Genomic DNA, 21,874 nt, shown 5'->3' with positions numbered 1-21,874 from the left:
AAACAGCCGTTGGCTTCCAGGGAAATGCCCGAGTAAGACGAGGATATCTAGAAATTGCATCGAACTAGCTGTATTATTGGTGAGGTATGGCCAGATCCAGATTTTAGTATTAATTACTTTTGTTACCATAACAACCACAATTTTAGTCTGAAGAAAACAATTTGAAAAAGTGGCATAAATTCCATACAGTCTTCTATCCACATACAGAGTCTCATCAACCTACATGAAGATTAAGCACTTTCAGAGTTATTGCAGTATCCAAGTTTTTCAGACAGTTCTCACATATTGCTGTTACCGTAGCTACCACAATTTTAGTTGTACTTAACATTGAAATAACGTGCAGATTCCCAATATAAGCCTGTATCCCAATACATATATATGTCATCCACCTATTGGTTTATCGCAGTATTCTACGTCAAATGGACAGATGGACTGACAGAAGGGACTGGGACTAATTACAGGACTAATAAGACATATTTACACATATGTTTGAATGTGGAATGAAATATCCAATCATATTTTTTCCAACTTTTATTTCCAGTTTTAACAATTTAAAAGCACCATTCCTAGATTATTGAATAAAGATATATACAGTGAATAAAACACTTGCCGCATGTTTTTAACAAATAAATGAATTAATTTCGAAGACATTGCACAATTAAATACATGTACATGTTCAAGAAACATGGTAAATAATTAAAAAACAAGATGTGTTTGTGAAATACTATGTCCACATATATTTGACCTTTGACCTTGAAAGATGCAGCTCCATGAGATACACATGAATGCCAAATATCAAGTTGCTATCTTCAATATTGCAAAAGTTGTGGCAAATCTTAAAGTTTGACGCAAACAAACAAACACACAAACAAAGCAACAAACCAACAGACAGGGCAAAAACAATATGTCCCCCACTATAGTGGTGGGGGACATAAAAATCACGACTTCTGTTTGAATAAAAAATAATATCCGTGAATAACTGTTAAATATGTGCAAATTACAACTAACATCAAAATTTAAACATTGACCAATCTTGCCCTCTTAGTCAACAAGTTCAACAGAAATATGTGGCCCATAATCTATCGTCTTTTCTTGGTCTTTTTCTTCTTCCTTGCGGCCTGTGAGAGTTTCACAGACTTGCTGATATGTCCGGGTACTCGCTTCTTGATGAGACTGTGCTGCTGTACAAGCTCCGCTAGATGACCCTGCTGGGCCAGCATGGAGAGAAATGTACAGAGGAACTGGTCATAGTTGTGGGTACGGCGACAGTTGTCAATCTGAAATAAGTACAGAGAGAAATGTACAGAGGAACTGGTTATAGTTGTGGGTACGGCGACAGTTGTCAATCTGAAATAAGTACAGAGAAAAATGTACAGAGGAACTGGTCATAGTTGTGGGTACGGCGACAGTTGTCAATCTGAAATAAATACAGAGAGAAATGTACAGAGGAACTAGTCGTAGTTGTATGTCGACAGTTGTAAATCTGAAATAAGTACAGAGAGAAATGTACAGAGGAAATGATCATAGTTGTGAGTACGTCGAAAGTTGCAAATGTGAAATAAGTACAGAGAGAAATGTACAGAGGAACTGGTCATAGTTGTGGGTATGGCGACAGTGGTCAATCTAAAATAAGTATGGAGAGAAATGTACACAGGAACTGGTTACAGTTGTGGGTACGTGGACAGTTGTCAATCTGAAATAAGTACAGAGAGAAATGTACACAGGAACTGGTCGTATTTGTTGCTACGTCGACAGTTGTTAATCTGAAACAAGTATGGGGAGAAATGTACAGAGGAACTGGTCGTAGTTGTGGGTTCGTTGACAGTTGTTAATCTGAAATAAGTACGGAGAGAAATTTACAGAGGAACTGATTGAAGTTGTGAGCACGCCGACAGTTGTCAATCTGAAATACCGGTAAGTATGGAGAGAAATGTACAGAGGAACTTGTCATAGTTGTGGGTACGTCAACAGTTGTTAATCTGAAATAAGTACGGAGAGAAATGTACAGAGAAACTGGTCGTAGTTATGGGTACGGCGACAGTTGTTAATCTGAAATAAGTATGGGGAGAAATGTACACAGCAACTGGTCATATTTTAAGTTGTGGGTACGGCGACAGTTGTTAATCTGAAATAAGTACGGAGAGAAATGTACAGAGCAACTGGTCGTAGTTGTGGGTACGGCGACAGTTGTTAATCTGAAAAAGAAGTAAATAATAGATGCTTGTCATAATTGAATATGTCGAATGTCGTGTCTTAATAGGTAACGAACCAGAGATGTTTGTGGAAGAAAAGAACTGGTCATCATTCAGTGTAAGTCGACAGTTGTCAATCTGAAGTTGGCTATAGTAAAAATCAACAGGTAATAAGCATGAACAAGGATATCAGTAATGCTCACATTAACATAATGTACAAGATTATCAGTTGTGTTTACATAAGCAGGTTATCAGAATGTACAGGGATATCATTTGTGTTTACATAAGCAGGTTATAAGAATGTGCAGGGATATCAGTTGTGTTTACATAAGCACGTTATAAGAATGTACAAGGATATCAGTTGTGTTTACATAAGCAGCATATACGAATGTACAGGGATATCAATTGTGTTCACACAAGCAGGTTATAAGAATTTACAGGGATATCAGTTGTGTTTACATAAGCAGGTTATAAGAATGTGCAGGGATATCAGTTGTGTTTACATAAGCAGGTTAAAAGAATGTTAAGGGATATCAATTGTGTTCACACAAGCAGGTTATAAGAATGTACAGGGATATCAGTTGTGTTTACATAATCAGGTTATCAAAATGTACAGGGATATCAGTTGTGTTCACATAAGCAGGTTATAAGAATGTACAAGGATATAAGTTGTGTTTACATAAGCAGGTTATTAGAATGTTCAGGGATATCAATTGTGTTCACACAAGCAGGTTATAAGAATGTACAGGGATATCAGTTGTGTTTACATAAGCAGGTTATAAGAATGTGCAGGGATATCAATTGTGTTCACATAAGCAGGTTATAAGAATGTACAAGATTATCAGTTGTGTTTACATAAGCAGGTTATAAGAATGTACAGGGATATCAGTTGTGTTCACATAAGCAGGTTACAAGAATGTACAAGATTATCAGTTGTGTTTACATAAGCAGGTTATCAGAATGTACAGGGATATCAGTTGTGTTCACATAACAAGGTTATAAGAATGTACAGGGATATCAGTTGTGTTCACAACTTCACATAAGCAGGTTACCAGAATGTACAGATTATCAGTTGTGTTTACATAAGCAGGTTATAAGGATGTACAGGGATATCAGTTGTGTTTACATAAGCAGGTTATAAGAATGTACAGGGATATCAGTTGTGTTCACATAAGAAGGTTATCAGAATGTACAGGGATATCAGTTGTGTTTACATAAGCAGGTTATAATAATGTACAGGGATATCAGTTGTGTTTACATAAGCAGATTATAACTATAAGAATGTAAAGGGATATCAGTTGTGTTCACATAAGCAGGTTATCAGAATGTACAGGGATATCAGTTGTGTTCACATAAGCAGGTTACAAGAATGTACAAGGATATCAGTTGTGTTTACATAAGCAGTTTACAAGAATGTACAGGGATATCAGTTGTGTTCACATAAGCAGGTTATCAGAATGTACAGGGATATCAATTGTGTTCACATAAGCAGGTTACAAGAATGTACAAAGACATCAGTTGTGTTTACATAAGCAGGTTATAAGAATGTACAGGGATATCAGTTGTGTTTACATAAGCAGGTTATAAGAATGTACAGGGATATCAGTTGTATTCAAATAAGCATGTTACAAGAATGTACAAGGATATCAGTTGTGTTTACATAAGAAGGTTATAAGAATGTACAGGGATATCAGTTGTGTTCACATAAGCAGGTTACAAGAATGTACAAGGATATCAGTTGTGTTTACATAAGCAGGTTACAAGAATGTTCAGGGATATCAGTTGTGTTTACATAAGAAGGTTACAAGAATGTACAAGGATATCAGTTGTGTTTACATAAGCAGGTTATAAGAATGTACGGGGATATCAATTGTGTTCACATAAGAAGGTTATAAGAATGTACATGGATATCAGTTTTGTTCACATAAGCAGGTTACAATAATGTACAAGGATATCAGTTGTGTTCACATAAGAAGGTTATAAGAATGTACAGGGATATCAGTTATGTTCACATAAGCAGGTTCTAAGAATGTACAGGGATATCAGTTGTGTTCACATAAGCAGGTTATCAGAATGTACAGGGATATCAGTTGTGTTCACATAAGCAGGTTATCAGAATGTACAAGATTATCAGTTGTGCTCACATAAGCAAGTTTTGTCATGTTTTTGGAAGGCAATCACTCAAAAAAATATCAAGTCCTTAAAAGTCTGTTAATTGATATTGAAATAACCCATGTTTAATTGTGCTTTATCAAGAAGCTCAAATAATATCTGGAATAGAAAAATGGATGGACAGACTGACACAAAAGACTTTAAAACATCTGGGCATATAAAACACGTAGGTTAGGAATTGAATAATTTAATCTGAGTATTCAGAAATATTTATTGCAGAACAATTAGATAAACAAACCATTAAAATGATGACTTGTTTAATTGTACTTATCTCTTTTTATAAAAACTTTTTTTCTGAACAAAAATAATTCTTACGACTATTTTACATAAGTCAACAGAAGAGTTCTTAGATATTTTACTGATAGTTGTCAATATGAAATCTCAACAAAAGAGATAACAATTAATGCAATATTCACCTTGTATTTCTTAATTTTTTCTTGCTCTTCTTGCAGATTTGTTTCACAACGCTGGATTTCATTTTCCACATTTTTCAATAAAGCGATAAGGTCCTGAAAAAGTATTTTTAACAAAAAACTTGAGACATTTATAAACCACTATGAAACAAGAGGGCCTGAAAGGCCCACAGTCGCTCACCTGAGATAACAAGATATTATTGTGACAAATCTTCTGACCAAGTTTCATGAAGATCGGAAAATAAATGTGGCCTCTAGAGTGTTAACAAGGTTTTACTATAGCCATATAAGGAAAAATGCCCCACCCCTTGGCAGCCATGTTTTTCAATCAACCGGCATCATTTTTGAACTCGTCCATGATATTAACGGGATGAATCTTCTGACCAAGTTTTAGAAGATAGGACAGTAAATGTGGCCTCTAGAATGTTAACACGATTTTCCTATAGCCATATAAGGAAAAATGCCCCGCCCCTTGGAAGCCATGTTTTTCAAGCAAACATAATTATTTTCAAATTCATCCAAGATATCATTGAGACCAGTATTCTGACCAGATTTCATGAAGATTGGACAATAAATGTGGCCTCTAGAGTGTTAACAAGGTTTTACTATAGCCATATATAGCCATATAAGGAAAAATGCCCCGCCCCTGATGGCCATGTTTTAAAAGCAACCAAAACCATTTTAGAACTCATCCAAGATATCATTGGGACAAATCTTCTGACCAAGTTTCATGATGATCGGAAAATAAATGTGACCTCTAGAGTGTTAACAAGGTTTTACTATAGCCATATAAGGAAAAATGCCCCGCCCCTGTGGTGGCCATGTTTTTCAACCAACCGACATCATTTTTGAACTCGTCCAAGAAATTATTGGGATGAATCTTCTGACCAAGATTCATGAAGATCGGGCAATAAATGTGGCCTCTAGTGTGTTAACAAGATTTTACTATAGCCATATATAGCCATATAAGGAAAAACTGTTAAGCGCCTTTGAACGCACATCTTGTGTATGAAAAGGGCGCTTTATAAATGTGGAATAAAAAAATAATAAAAAAAGCCCTGCCCCTTGGCAGCCATGTTTTTCAAGCAAACGCTACCATTTTCTTACTCATCCAAGATATCATTGGGACAAATCTTCTGACCAAGTTTCATGAAGATCGGAAAATAAATGTGGCCTCTAGAGTGTTAACAAGGTTTTACTATAGCCATTGCCCGCCCCCTGGCGGCCATGTTTTTCAACCAACCAGCATCATTTTCGAACTTGTCCAAGATATTATTGGGATGAATCTTCTGACCAAGTTTCATGATGATAGGACAATAAATGTGGCCTATAGATTGTTAACAAGATTTTAATATAGCCTTATATACATGTAGCCATATAAGGAAAAATGCCCCGCCCCTTGGCAGCCATGTTTTTCAAGCCACATTTTTGAACTCATCCAAGATATCATTGGGAAAAATCTTCTGAGTAAGTTTCTTGAAGATCGGAAAATAAATGTGACCTCTAGAGTGTTAACAAGGTTTTACTATAGCCATATAAGGAAAAATGCCCCGCCCCCTGGCGGCCATGTTTTTCAACCAACCGGCATTTTTGAACTCGTCCAAGATATTATTGAGATGAATCTTCTGACCAAGTTTCATGAAGATCAGACAATAAATGTGGCCTCTATAGTGTTTACAAGATAGCCATATATAGCCATATAAGGAAAAATGCCCCGCCCTTTGGCAGCCATGTTTTTCAAGCAAAGGTTACCATTTTTGAACTCATCCAAGATATCATTGAGATCAATCTTCTGACCAAATTTCATGAAGTTTGGACAATAAATGTGGTCTCTAGAGAGTTAAAAAGGCAAATGTTGACGCCGCACAACGGACGACGCCCGACTGACAAAAGGCGATCACAAAAGCTCACCATGAGCAAGTTGTGCTCAGGTGAGCTAAAAACAGTACACATACATATTATTTACAAGACCAACATCATAAAAATCCTTTATCAACATAACTTGCATTTAACCTAAGTATATTTTTGTCACAAACCACACGGATGATTTTTTACAATAAACAAGAAACAAAACAACTCCACAAAACGTATTATTTTTACATTTATTTTAAGTAATTGTGCAATCCGGAGCTGTGTCTGTCTGTCATCCACCGACAAAAATGTTACTGCCTGCACAATATGTCCATCACGACTAAAGTCATTGATTGGAATCTGTTTTATTATTTAACCCTTTGCATGCTGGGAAATTTGTCGATATGCTGAATTTCTAAAATTAGCAGTTTCTTCGAATGTTTTCTTTTTTTTTCCCCGATTTCTATCAGAGTAGCAAACAGTTTGGATCCTGTTAACTCCAAACTGTTTGCAAAGGCTTTCAAAATTTGGTTCCAGCACTGAAAGACTTAAGTAACAGCTTACATGTTACAATTAATAATTTAAAGGTGTCAAAGTTAACAAACGGAAGTAAACCTCAACATCAACATGCAGTTAATCTCAGAGAATATCTCAGCAAACCTTAGGTCGGAATCCTTTCTGACTGTGCAACTTGGTTTTTGGCTTGGTGGCTGCATCAACCTCTGACTTCACACTGGGGTTTCCATCTGAAAGCCAGAATGGGCTACCATAAACACTGGGGGTTCCATCTTGCACAGAAATAATTGATATTGAATCCACTGAAAGCCAGAATGGGCTACCATGAAATCAGCACAGTTTTTTTGTGAGGATTTTATTGTCAAATAGTAAGAACTTTAAAGAAAGCATTTTTTATGTAAAAGAGGAACTCTAGTGAATTGTGTAAAAACATTATTCAGCATTATACTTTACTGCACTTTTTTTTCTTCAGCAAAATCACTACAATCACTTGTAGAAAGAAGTCCTGAACCTGAGTACAGCTTAGTAAAACTAGTTCTCATTTAAATTATACAAATAAATATTTTACCCAATCTAGTTTATTAATTATCTTTATTTAATATCAACAGCCATTTCAATGTTGTTGATGAAAAGCTATTAAAAGTGTGTTGTTTGCACTTGTGGTGTAAGTCCAACCCAACAGAATGTTCCATGCATAGAAAATAGGGTTTAAGCTGAATGAAAGGCATGTCAAATCTCACACTTCCATTAAATTGCAATATAATTACTCACTGGCTTAATATTCACCCCAGCAACAGAATTACAAATTCCTAAGGCTCAATAAACTGTATTAAATACAAGTAGCATGCAAATCATACCAGGTACATTGGGACTGTTCTGGGCGGAGGTGCCCGCAATGCTGCTGCTAGGGGAGCTGAAACAACTGCCGACCTCCGATGCCGTGTCCGTACTGGCACTACTCGGTCCAGGTGATCCAGAAAACTTTGTCTCAATCATCAGAGGCTTTGTAACATCAGTAGACGATGACGTCGTATCTGTCAACGTTGACACTGCAGAGGATATGGCAGAGATGCTGGCTTGCACTGCCATTTGTTTCTCTTCTTTTGGATGTTGGACTCCTATGTGGGACACTTCTGTTTTCACTGCTACAGACTCAGTCTTATGACCACATTCAGGGTTAGATTGTTCTGTTTTCACTGCTACAGATTCAGTCTTGTGACCACACTCAAGTGGGCTGTCATGAGATTCAACATCTACATCTGGACTCTGACTAGGTGCCCCATTGTCACCCTTACATTCCATCGTGATATCATTATCATTGCTGTGCTCTGTTAGATCTATAACAGGTGCTTGAACACTTTCATGCTCTTTTATATTTGAACTCTCTGATGTATCCATGGCCACTATATCCACAGACACTGAAGGGTCTCGTTTCTTGACTGCTGCCAGACATTTCTCTTGCTCAGCCAATGTTATACCAGGTGTTGTTACTTTGACCATCTGAAAAGGGTTACAACCAACATTGAATTTACCTACAAGATATAATTATCTATTTCTTCTTTCCCTTATATAATTTAGCATTTCTAGCATCATAAGTCATCTAAAAAATGTATTAATAAATCAATATATATAAAACTTCATACTTGAAGATTGTCCAAATAAAGAATACAACATGTAACTGACAATTTGAATAGTTAAATTTATTATATTCATTATATAAATTTCAGTACCGCATGAAGTTAAGATTTTACATGCATGCGTATTTATATTTCAGTTGCAAATAAAAAAAATATTTAAGGGGCACCCAGTGTCTGAATTTCCAGTTAAGAGATATCCCAGTGTCTGAATTTTTATTTTATATAAGGATCATCCTGTGTCTGAATTTTCAGTTAAGAAATATCCGTGTATGACTTTCAAGTAAAGAAATATCCCTGTGTCTGAATGTTTATTTTATATAAGGGGCATCCATGTGTCTGAATTTCCAGTTCAGGGATATCTCTGTGTCTGAATTCCAAGCCATGTGTACATCTATGCTTTAATTTTAAACTAAGGGCATTCTGGTTCCTCAATTCTATCCCAGTGTGTTTTAGCTCAAAAGTTATGTACCCGTAGTAATAGATGCATGAAAAATATTGATGCAAAGTGCAGGTATGTTGTGGCTGAACCAAATCCTGTGAAAGGTCTGCTTATGTTATACTTCATTCTCATAAACATAGTGGCATTCATCAGACTACACAATTTAAACTTTTTATGTTTCAGCATTAACCTCATGATGCACAAGTTGTGATCATTAAAACGGTATCTATACACAAAACAAACAAGGGCTGTTTGTAAAACATGCATGCCCCCATATGGGCTGTCAATTGTAGTGGCAGCCATTGTGTGAATACGTTTTTTGGCACTGTGTCCTTGACCTTTGACCTAGTGACCTGAAAATCAATAAGGGTCATCTGCGAGTCATGATCAATGTACCTATGAAGTTTCATGGTCCTAGGCATAAGCTTTCTTGAGTTATCATCCGGAAACTATTTTACTATTTCGGGTTACCGTGACTTTGACCTTTGACTTAGTGACCTGAAAATCAATAGGGGTCATCTGTGAGTCATGATCAATGTACCTATGAAGTTTCATGATCCTAGGCATAAGCGTTCTTGAGTTATCATCCGGAAACCATCTGGTGGACGGACAAACGGATGGACCGACTTGTGCAAAACAATATACCCAATCTTCTTCGAATAATCACATAATTCATATACGTTAACAGTGATCGCTATTATTTTATCATATATGTTAACAATGGTAGTTATGGGTAAATGGCTATTAATTAAATTTTACTTTATATTTCAATAAAAGGTTTTAATAAACACCTACATTACTATCTGACTGTTCATGTTCATATTCAACTATATATGAACCAAGAGGGTCATTATGGCCTGAAAACATAAACCGGAGTTCAAGGTTGACCAATTGTTGAAGACTTGACGTGATGACCTAATTTTTAAACACTTGACCCAGATTTGAACATGGCCATGATATTGTCAAATTTCATCAAGATTGAGTCACAAATGTAGCATCTGGAGCGGTACAAAGGTTATTCTGAGATTTGACCTGAAAACCTTATTTGTTTATGCATGTTACCCACATTTGAACTTGGTCTGGATATTGTCATTAAAACAATTTGACCAAGATTCATCAAGACTTGATGAAAAATGTTGCCTCTAGCGTGGTAACAAGCTGATATTTGATGACCCACAACTCATGACGCCACCTTTCAGACATAGACTGTTCACCATAAGTGAGCTTTAAAAAATTGAAAGTTTAATTGAAGTAACTGCCACGTATACTAAAAAGCGGGCAATTCGTAGATAAAAAGCAAAATTGTGCTGCAAATAAAATACATTAACAGCAGCTCAAATACCTGAAAAATGCAGCTACAAGTGGTGACAACAATTGTAAACAAATTAACAAAGACTTTGACAATATTGCAAGCGATAAGTCCCCTTGACTTATCTTGAATGAAACAACTATCAAAAAATGTGCAGAACATTCTTTTTGTACTGTCTCATATTATCCCATTTATGCCTAGCATCTAGAAAAAAGGCCTTTGCAAACTGCATAGACCCAGATGATCAGGGTCTGTGCTGTTTGCTTAAAGGAACTTTTGTAAGAAATATTCTAAATATAGAAATAAATACACTAGACACCCCTAATTTTGGAAATAAATTGATCCCATTTAGAAGGAAGGGAGAGTCCACTAGGCATAAATGGGTTTAAACTCATGTCTTCGAATATTTCAAGGGAAAATAACTCAGGAATGTGGAGATGTAGACAGTGACTTGCTCATCTTCATTTAAACATGATGACATCTACACTTTGCTGTGATTACATTTTTAAGTTTCAATTTGATCAGTTTAGAAATGTGGAAAAAAAATCTCCACAAGCTTTATGCAGACATATCAAGTGAGCCACTAACTAACAGACTGACAAATTGAAATTAACTCTACCCCAGTAGTTACTTCTGCTGAGTGCAAGATAAATACAAAAGTGCCCAAAATACAACAAACGGATGACTTTATTGTAACAGGTAAATTAACACATCTTTTATAAACAAAAAATCAGGGATTGTTTAATCCAATTTGAGTTAACTGAAACGCTTCCTATTGAAAATTGCTATATCATCTTTTTTATCAAATGTTACAAAAATCAGAGCTGCCTCAAGACTGTATGCCTGACTATTCTGCCTCCCTGATAATATAATGTATGCCTCAAGACAGTATGCCTGACTATTCTGCCTCCCTGATAATATAATGTATGCCTCAAGACAGTATGCCTGACTATTCTGCCTCCCAGATAATATAATGTATGCCTCAAGACAGTATGCCTGACTATTCTGCCTCCCTGATAATATAATGTATGCCTCAAGACAGTATGCCTGACTATTCTGCCTCCCTGATAATATAATGTATGCCTCAAGACAGTATGCCAGACTATTCTGCCTCCCTGATAATATAATGTATGCCTCAAGACAGTATGCCGGACTATTCTGCCTCCCTGATAATATAATGTATGCCTCTAGACAGTATGCCCGACTATTCTGCCTCCCTGATAATATAATGTATGCCTCAAGACAGTATGCCTGACTATTCTGCCTCCTAGATAATATAATGTATGCCTCAAGACAGTATGCCTGACTATTCTGCCTCCCTGATAATATAATGTATGCCTCAAGACAGTATGCCTGACTATTCTGCCTCCCTGATAATATAATGTATGCCTCAAGACAGTATGCCTGACTATTCTGCCTCCCTGATAATATAATGTATGCCTCAAGACAGTATGCCTGACTATTCTGCCTCCCTGATAATATAATGTATGCCTCAAGACAGTATGCCTGACTATTCTGCCTCCCTGATAATATAATGTATGCCACAAGACAGTATGCCCGACTATTCTGCCTCCCAGATAATATAATGTATGCCTCAAGACAGTATGCCTGACAATTCTGCCTCCCTGATAATATAATGTATATTTCCCTTAAGTCAAAAATAATAAACACTAAAATATATCCCCAATTTAAATAAATAATTTTGAATAATAAAAGGGCATAATCCGTCTAAATGGCTGGAAGAGATTTTGAACTTGATCAGTGACCCGGAACAAATGTGTGAAGTTTCAATTGAATACCCATAGTAGAAACTGTTATACATGTTGCATGCTTACCTTAACCAAAGTTTTAAGTGCAAAAGAGGGCATAATTATGATACATTTCAGGTCATATTGATGGAACTTTTTCATTGTCTCCATACAATGACTACATGTGTGAAGTTTCAACAGAATACCTGAAGTCAACACAGTGAAAATGGAGATGTTGTATGTGCACCTTCACCAGTGAATGATGAGGACACAACACCAGCATTCAGGTGAGAATTCAGTGACTTGTTTTGCTAACAAATCAGATAAGGTAATGGGTGCTATCTAAGGCACTTTGTCAAGCAATACGAACACAATTGGATTATTTTTAAGCATCTCGGCTGGCAACCACATAAGGTATATATCTATGCACTAAAAAGTATTTTGAAATCCCACAGTTGGTTTCTTTCAAGGACATAAATGTTAATTATAACTGAATAGGAAAAATAGACCCATTTTAAAGGGTTCAAGTGTGTAGTGCATATTTGTATGTGAATGTGAAAGAAAATAAATAAATTTAAATTCTGGTGAGCTAATAGCCAAAAACATAAATGTCTGCGTCTACAAACAAAATGGGGCTACCAAACATTCAGAAGAACTGTAAAATCATTAATATCCACTGGCATTGGGGCTCTTCAAGAGGCTATGGTAATGGTCGGTACACAAGAGCTATGGTAATGGTCGGTACACAGGAGGCTATGGTAATAGTTGGTACACAAGAGCTATGGTAATGGTTGGTACACAAGAGGCTATGGTAATGGTCAGTACACAGGAGGCTATGGTAATGGTTGGTACACAAGAGCTATGGTAATGGTCGGTACACAAGAGGCTATGGTAATGGTCGGTACACAAGAGGCTATGGTAATGGTCTGTACACAAGAGGCTATGGTAATGGTCGGTACACAAGAGGCTTTAATGGTCTTGTCACAAGAGCTATGGTATGTTGGTACACAAGAGCTATGGTACTGGTCGGTACACACAAGGCTATGGTAATGGTTGGTACCCAAGAGGCTATGGTAATGGTCAGTACACGAGAGGCTAGGGGTTATGGTTATGGTAATGGTCAGTATACAAGAGGCTATGGTAATGGTCCATATATGAGCTTCTCACCAAGGCCAATGCCCACTCCAGGGGCATCAAAGTTGGGTCGTTGGTCACCATCAGAAATGAGGGGTTTTATTATTTTTAACCTCTTACTCTCCACCAAAAGACCAAGTTAATAATTAGGAGTGCTTGGACACACTCCCTCACATTATCCAGCATTGGGTATGGAAGGACATCATATACTTCAAAAACATGCACAAAAGATACATGGATGTTCATGAAAACACTGTGAGGGCACTGTGTTCAGATATGCAACATACTTTCATCACAGATATTAATGATTTTACAGTAAACACTGGGTGGGAACTCTGTCACAGGACTGAAAACAAAACTACATTCTGACACTACCTTGTGTCTAGGATTCCCAAGAATCTGTCCAAGGAGCAATACAAATAGACATTACATTTGCATAAGCAGAAATTACATATAAATATAGACATTTGTGCTGCCGTAAAGATATGCTTTCAGAAAAAGAATAAGAATGAAAGTAGAATTTGCCAGTTAACTAAAATGTCTATGGCAACTTTTGATTTGAAAATCACATGAATTGCAATCAATATGCTGTATTTCAAATGAAGAATGTGTGTATGGGTATAAGATTCAAGATCTATACAATAGTTTTTGTGCTGTTGAATATATTTGAGAGATGTACTCAATCCAAGATTGAATTATTATTTAAGATACAATAGAATTTACAGCATTATATAACGGCAAATTGGAATTCTACATAATTTGGTTTAACTACTGAATCCTATTGTTAAGGGCTTTTTAATATCACAGCTATGTAGAAACAGTTAACATTAAAAATAAGAGTTAATTTTCAAAACATTTAATTTAAATTTTCCACATATTTCACACACACAGCAGAACATAACAATTTTCCTTTTTTTTCTGTTGTCCATGGTTCAAGGATTAATATGATCCCTTCAAAATATAAAATTAGAATTTTTAAAGCAGGGCTTTTTTGTGGAACTGTATTACAAACAACGAGACATGTGTTCCTAGGACAGGGATGCCCCCCCCCCACCCACATTCCACTTTTGTTTTCAAGTTTAACCAGTGACCTCAAAGTAGGACCTTGACCTATAAGGTAGGGACAATGTGGAAACATGTGATACTTCGTCTTATGATGGTATTCATATGTGTTAGTTTAACCCATTTATGCCTCGTGGACTGTCCCATCCTTCTAAATTGGATCAATTCATTTCCAAAATTAGGGATGTCGAGTATATTTATTTCTATATTTAGAATATTTCTTACAAAAATTCCTTTAAGCAAACAGCGCAGACCCTGATGAGACGCCGCATCATGCAGCGTCTCATCTGGGTCTACGCTGTTTGCCAAGGCCATTTTTCTAGCTGCTAGGCATAAATGGGTTAAGATCCATCCCAATACCTGTTGAAGTGCCTCCAGGACAATCTGCCTGTTCGTCTTGAGCGTGGAGAGCTTGTGTTCATACAGGCTCACCTTGTCCGGTACCACTGCCATCAGGTTGAACCGGATGTCGTGATACGGCTCACTGGAACCAGACACAAATCATTATACAGAATCAGGTTGAACAGGATGTCGTGATACGGTCCACTGGAACCAGACACAAATGAACCTTGTTCTGAGAAAACTGGACATAATGCATGTGATTAAAGTCAGCACAGGCTAATCAGGGACGACACTGTCCGCTTTTATGGTATTTTTAGTTTCATGGAAGTCCCTCCTTACCGAAAGTCACGTTTAGGCGGAAAGTGTCTTCCCTGATAAGCCTGTGCGGACTGCACAGGCTAATCTGGGACAACACTTTACGCACATGCATTATGCCCAGTTTTCTCAGAACGCGACTCCAATCATCATACAGAAGCCACTTTCATTCTGCCTCATTTAAAGAATGTTTGGTCCCTTCATACAGAAGCCACTTTAATTCTGCCTCATTTAAAGAATGTTTGGTCCCACTTTCATTCTGCCTCATTTAAAGAATGTTTGGTCCCACTTTCATTCTGTCTCATTTAAAGAATGTTTGGTCCCACTTTCATTCTGCCTCATTTAAAGAATGTTTGGTCCCACTTTCATTCTGTCTCATTTAAAGAATGTTTGGTCCCACTTTCATTCTGCCTCATTTAAAGAATGTTTGGTCCCACTTTCATTCTGCCTCATTTAAAGAATGTTTGGTCCCACTTTCATTCTGCCTCATTTAAAGAATGTTTGGTCCCACTTTCATTCTGCCTCATTCAAAGAATGTTTGGTCCCAATTTCAATCTGCCTCATTTACAGAATGTTTGGTCCCACTTTCATTCTGCCTTAATTAAAGAATGTTTGGTCCCTTCATGGGGTCTTGCACTCAGTGAAATGATTGACCATAAGATATCTGCATCTATGTACTGATACAATTCTGGTGAGGGTGACTACACTGGGACCACCGCGGCTCAAAATTATACATGAATATGATACACGTTATTAGAGACGGGGTCGAATAAAGGAGGCTTTTACTCTGCTGTCCACAGAAAATTATGTAATGTATTCTGAAGGCACTAAGTTGTTACGCCTGAGATAGAAGTTTAGTTCTCACAAAAACTATTTTATTTGTAAACAAAGGGCTGTGTGTACAACATGCATGCCCCCCATATGGGCTGTCAGTTGTAGTGGCAGCCATTGTGTGAATACATTTTTTGTCACTGTGACCTTTACCTTTGACCTAGTGACCTGAAAATCAATAGGGGTCATCTGCCAGTCATGATCAATGTACCTGTGAAGTTTCATGATCCTAGGCCTAATTATTCTTGAGTAATCATCAGGAAACCATTTTACTGTTTCGAGTTACTGTGACCTTGACCTTTGACCTAGTGACCTGAAAATTAATAGGGGTCATCTGCCAGTCATGATCAATGTACCGAAGAAGTTTCATGATCCCAGGCGTAAGCATTCTTGAGTTATATCCAGAAACCATTTCACTATTTCGAGTCACTGTGACCTTGACCTTTGACCTAGTGACCTGATAATCAATAGGGGTCATCTGCTAGTCATGATCAATGTTCCTATGAAGTTTCATGATCCTAGGCGTAAGCATTCTGGAGTTATCATCCGGAAACCATTACACTATTTTGAGTCAATGTAACCTTGACCTTTTACCACCTGAAAATTAATAGGGGTCATCTCCCAGTCATGATCAATGTACCTATGAAGTTTCATGATCCTAGGCGTAAGCATTCTTGAGTTATCATCCGGAAACCATTTTACTGTTTCGAGTCACTGTGACCTTGACCTTTGACCTAGTGACCTAAAAATCAATAGGGGTCATCTGCCAGTCATGATCAACGTACCTATCAAGTTTCATGATCCTAGGCATAAGCATTCTTGAGATATCATCCGGAAACCATTTTACTATTTCGAGTCACTGTGACCTTGACCTTTGACCTAGTGACCTGAAAATCAATAGGGGTCATCTGCTAGTCATGATCAATGTACCTGTGAAGTTTCATGATCCTAGGCCTAATTATTCTTGAGTAATCATCAGGAAACCATTTTACTGTTTCGAGTTACTGTGACCTTGACCTTTGACCTAGAAACCTGAAAATCAATAGGGGTCATCTGCCAGTCATTATCAATGTACCTATGAAGATTCATTATCCTAGGCGGTAGCATTCTTGAGTTATCATCCTGAAACCATTTTACTGTTTTGAGTCACTGTGACCTTGACCTTTGACCTAGTGACCTGAAAATCAATAGGGGTCATCTGCTAGTCATGATCAATGTTCCTATGAAGTTTCATGATCCTAGGCATAAGCATTCTTGAGATATCATCCGGAAAGCATTTTACTATTTGGAGTCACTGTGACCTTGACCTTTGACCTAGTGACCTGAAAATCAATAGGGGTCATCTGCCAGTCATGATCAAAATACCTATAAAGTTTCATGATCCTAGGCCTTTGCATTCTTGAGTTATCATCCGGAAACCATTTTACTATTTCGAGTCACTGTGACCTTGACCATTGACCAAGTGACCTGAAAATCAATAGGGGTCATCTGCCAGTCATGATCAATGTACCTATGAAGTTTTATGATCCTAGGCCTAAGCGTTGTTGAGTTATCATCCGGAAACCATTTTACTATTTTGAGTCACTGTGACCTTGACCTTTGACCTAGTGACCTGAAAATCAATAGGGGTCATCTGCTAGTCATGATCAATGTAGCTATGAAGTTTTATGATCCTAGTCCTAAGCATTCTTGAGTAATCATCCGGAAACCATCTGGTGGACAGACCAACGGACGGACTGACCAATCGACATGTGCAAAACAATATACCCCCTCTTCTTCGAAGGGGAGCATAAAAATACATTTAATTATGTTTATGTTTGCAAAGCACTTGGTGTAAATGACATTGGACATTTACCAAATATCATATGTACAGAAACTTTATACGATTTATAAGTAACATTTTCAATTGTTTCTTCAAATTTTGTTGGTCAGATGTCTGTATCAAACAAATTCTGCATTCAAGTTATTTTTTGTGTGTAATATTTTAGTAATTAGTAGGAATTTATACTTAACAAGTGAGTTATGAGTACAGACCCAGTTGATTTTCATACCGTATGTTTGATACTAAGGTTATCTAATTAGTTTAATTTGGGGTTTGTTTGTTTTGGACTTTTTCGTTTCTTTCAACAGTATTTCAGTCACCATGGTGGTTAGTTTACCAACTCGAACTTTTCTCAAGGTAAGCTAACAGTACTAATTGCTATACTTGAGCCAGTATCTAAAAACTGCCCAACTTGAATCAGAGGTAAGGAGAGAATGGCATAAGAAAAAGAGTTTTATGACAAATGTCTACATAAATGATGTGGCCGGACTGGGGATTAAATCCTTGTACTTTGTAGTCCAGCACCCTACCAACTGAGCCAGCCTGCTCGTGAAATCATAAAAGTACCTGAAAAATACTTCTGCATCTGTTGAGGTGGTAAGGGGATATTCTATTTTAATCATGGTTTTATGCATGGGCATTAAGGGATCTGATAAAATTGATGACATGGGTTGTGCAAAAGAAGTCACTCATTTAATAAAGAAAGTCAATAACAGGCTTTAATACTGTAAACTATCAAAATCAAAAATATTTTAAAGTACAAATCTAATATTTTACAACATGACATCCTTAAAAGCAGGGAATTAAGGAAAAAAGAAGAACTAGGCTTAGAAAAGGATGAAAAGGTCCACTTAACAGCCTGTGTTGTTCATTGAACTAGAATTGAGCTCTTGCTGAATATAAGATCCTTGATCTAGGAAAACAGGGCTTAATGCATGTGGGTAGGTCAGTATAAGGGCCTTGATCTAGGAAAACTGGGCTTAATGCAAGTGGGTAGGTCAGTATAAGATCCTTGATCTAGGAAAACAGGGCTTAATGCTTGTGGGTAGGTCAGATTAAGGGCCTTGATCTAGGAAAACTGGGCTTAATGCATGTGGGTAGGTCAGTATAAGATCCTTGATCTAGGAAAACTGGGCTTAATGCATGTGGGTAGGTCAGTATAAGATCCTTGATCTAGGAAAACAGGGCTTAATGCATGTGGGTAGGTCAGTATAAGATCCTTGACCTAGGAAAACAGGGCTTAATGCATGTGGGTAGGTCAGTATAAGATCCTTGATCTAGGAAAACTGGGCTTAATGCATGTGGGTACGTGAATATAAGAGCCTTGATCTAGGAAAACAGGGCTTAATGCATGTGGGAAGGTCAGTATAAGATCCTTGATCTAGGAAAACAGGGCTTAATGCATGTGGGTAGGTCAGTATAAGATCCTTGATCTAGGAAAACTGGGCTTAATGCATGTGGGTAGGTCAGTATAAGATACTTGATCAAGGAAAACAGGACTTAATGCATGTGGGAAGGTCAGTATAAGATCCTTGATCTAGGAAAACAGGGCTTAATGCATGTGGGTAGGTCAGTATAAGATCCTTGATCTAGGAAAACTGGGCTTAATGCATGTGGGTAGGTCAGTATAAGATACTTGATCTAGGAAAACAGGACTTAATGCATGTGGGTACGTGAATATAAGATACTTGATCTTGGAAAACAGGGCTTAACGCATGTGGGGACGTGAATATAAGAGCCTTGATCTAGGAAAACAGGGCTTAATGCATGTGGGTAGGTCAGTATAAGAGCCTTGATCTAGGAAAACTGGGCTTAATGCATGTGGGTAGGTCAGTATAAGATCGTTGATCTAGAAAACAGGGCTTAATGCATGTGGGTAGGTCAGTATAAGCTCCTTGTTCTAGGAAAACAGGGCTTAATGCATAATGGATAGTGTCATTCAAAATAATCCTATTTAACCAAATCTGGGAGGACACACAGGATTTTCATTTTGGGAGGACACACAGGATTTTCATTTAAAAGAGTTTTCGTTTCCAGGAAAAATTCAATAACAGTTCAAAGTTTCGGCTCTGCATTAAGCCCATTTTTCCTCAAATGGGGCTTAAATAACAAATCTGAATGTGTGTGGGTGACAAACCCTCCAGTAGCCATTCCAAGTCTCTCTGTTATCACGTTACGAAACTTTTCTGTCCATTCTTCATTTTTATCCCATGGTCCTGAAAATAAATAAAAAATGACATCATTATTACACATGTACCTCAATTCCTCATTTGCGTACATGTTTATAACAAATATTAAATTCAGCAGGCAACCATTAAAACCCCAGCATAGCAATGTCTACCACTATCATCATGTAAAACATGGTGACATAATATCAATCTTTATATTAATCTTAATAAAGCAATATGAAACATAATGACAAAATATAAATCATCATATTGATCTAAGTTACAGGGCGCTTATGTGAGTAAATATATCTATGTTACATAGGCCTTTGTTTTGATACATTGGGCCTATTCCTATTTTAAAATCGCATGCGGACAAGAGGCTTGTGTTCGGTATATATGAATAACTGTTGCATTCTTGTAGAGTTATAGTGCAACTAGAAAGCTTAAAAAAGTACTTCCTCAAAGTGACAAATTACAATCCCGTCAAGATTGTATGTAGCAAATTTCCATTTATCCATCTTGTCTGTTTTTCCCTACTGTGAGCGTGCCCTTTTAACCCTTTGAATGCTGGGTAATTTGTCTTCTGCTAAAATGTCGTCTGCTGAATTTCTAAAATTAGCATTTTCTTCGATTTTTTTCAAAGAATACTATCAGAATAGCAAACAGTTTGGATCCTGATGAGACGCCACGTTCTGTGGCATCTCATCTGGATCCAAACTGTTTGCAAAGGCCTTCAAAATTTCGTTCCCGCACTGTAAGGGTTAATTGTTTCAAACACTTTGTCTAAGCCTAAATCCCACTGACAATGTTAATTTTTGCCATGTTTCTGCTTGGATCAAGACTAAACACCTTGTCTAATCCTTTACCCAACTGTTAAGGTTAATGTTTGCTTTGTTGCTTGAATCAAGAGGGCTCAAACACAGGATGGTCCTAATCATTTTGTGAAATGGTAGTGGCAGAAGCGGACCAACTTATTACGTCTGATATCCATGGCACATTTATTGTCATCCAACATGGAGCTAGAATGTTGATTGCATCAATAAAACAAGACCACCGCATAAAGGGTGCCACGCTCGGCTACGGAAGCAGTTTTGAAAAAATGAAAGCTTGTCAGATTTTTTTTTTAGAGGTCACAGTGACCTTGACCTTTGACCTAATGACCCAAAAATGGGTGTGGCATGTAGAACTCATCAAGGTGCATCAACGTATGAAGTTTCAAAGTTGAGGGTGGACGCACTTTGATTTTAGAGCCAATGTTAAGGTTTTAGCACGACGCAGACGGCGGACGGCAGATGGCGGACGATGAGCTGTCTATGACAATACCTCGGGTTTTCTCCGAAAATGCCGAGCTACAAATAGTACGGACATAAAACATCTTACAAAATAACTAATAATATGACACCAGTATTATTTGTAGGACACTAATTTTCATGGATTTTCTCAAGTGGGCTAACCAATGAATTCAAATGGTCAATGTAAGTGTGTGCCCAAAGTCTCATAGCCGAATTGATCCAAGAAGTTGTGATGTCAGACTTCATGGTTGTTACTACTTTTGATAAGGAGGTGAATGAGGTTGCACATTTGATTCACATTTAAACATATTTGAATGGCTATACTCCAGATAAGAATTTGATACTAGTGTTAAATGACACATTATTGTATAAAATGGACATATAGGGTGTAAGAACAGATGAAAACGCAGAGAAAATAATAAAATAAAAATCCAAGAATGTAAGTTCCTGCTAATGTGACAAATTGTTAAATCCAGGAACTTTCATGTCAAAGAAAATAAAAGAAACCACAGAATAGAAAATGTTAAGGCATTTTATAAAATGTGTTTGCTTTTGGAGTATTAACATGAAATAATATCTCAGTATTGATAAATCACACATTTTCACTCAAAAGAGCGCTTATAAAAATGTA

At 37.1% G+C, this 21,874-nt stretch overlaps 1 protein-coding gene across 2 annotated transcripts in view; it reads right to left on the bottom strand.

The window, feature by feature from the left end:
• Positions 1-516: 516 nt before the first annotated feature.
• Positions 517-21,874, bottom strand: part of LOC127882061 (ubiquitin carboxyl-terminal hydrolase BAP1-like) — a 36,708-nt gene continuing 15,350 nt past the window's right edge. The window contains exons 8-13 of one of the 2 annotated variants that reach the window (XM_052430471.1): positions 19,921-19,999; positions 14,834-14,957; positions 8,002-8,644; positions 7,289-7,374; positions 4,781-4,873; positions 517-1,277 (exon numbers count right to left, since the gene is read on the bottom strand). In XM_052430471.1, the coding sequence (XP_052286431.1) occupies positions 1,080-1,277; positions 4,781-4,873; positions 7,289-7,374; positions 8,002-8,644; positions 14,834-14,957; positions 19,921-19,999 (1,223 nt within the window). In that variant the 3' untranslated portion in view covers positions 517-1,079. Of the gene's footprint in view, positions 1,278-1,813; positions 1,904-4,780; positions 4,874-7,288; positions 7,375-8,001; positions 8,645-14,833; positions 14,958-19,920; positions 20,000-21,874 lie in introns of those variants that run through there. The other variant, XM_052430472.1, reaches the window with a different exon arrangement.

This window comes from Dreissena polymorpha, chromosome 5, assembly GCF_020536995.1.
Source record: "Dreissena polymorpha isolate Duluth1 chromosome 5, UMN_Dpol_1.0, whole genome shotgun sequence".
NCBI classification, from domain to species: Eukaryota; Metazoa; Mollusca; class Bivalvia; order Myida; family Dreissenidae; genus Dreissena; species Dreissena polymorpha.
Note: the sequence above shows the minus strand (reverse complement) of the source record. Positions and strands in the feature narration are given on the sequence as shown.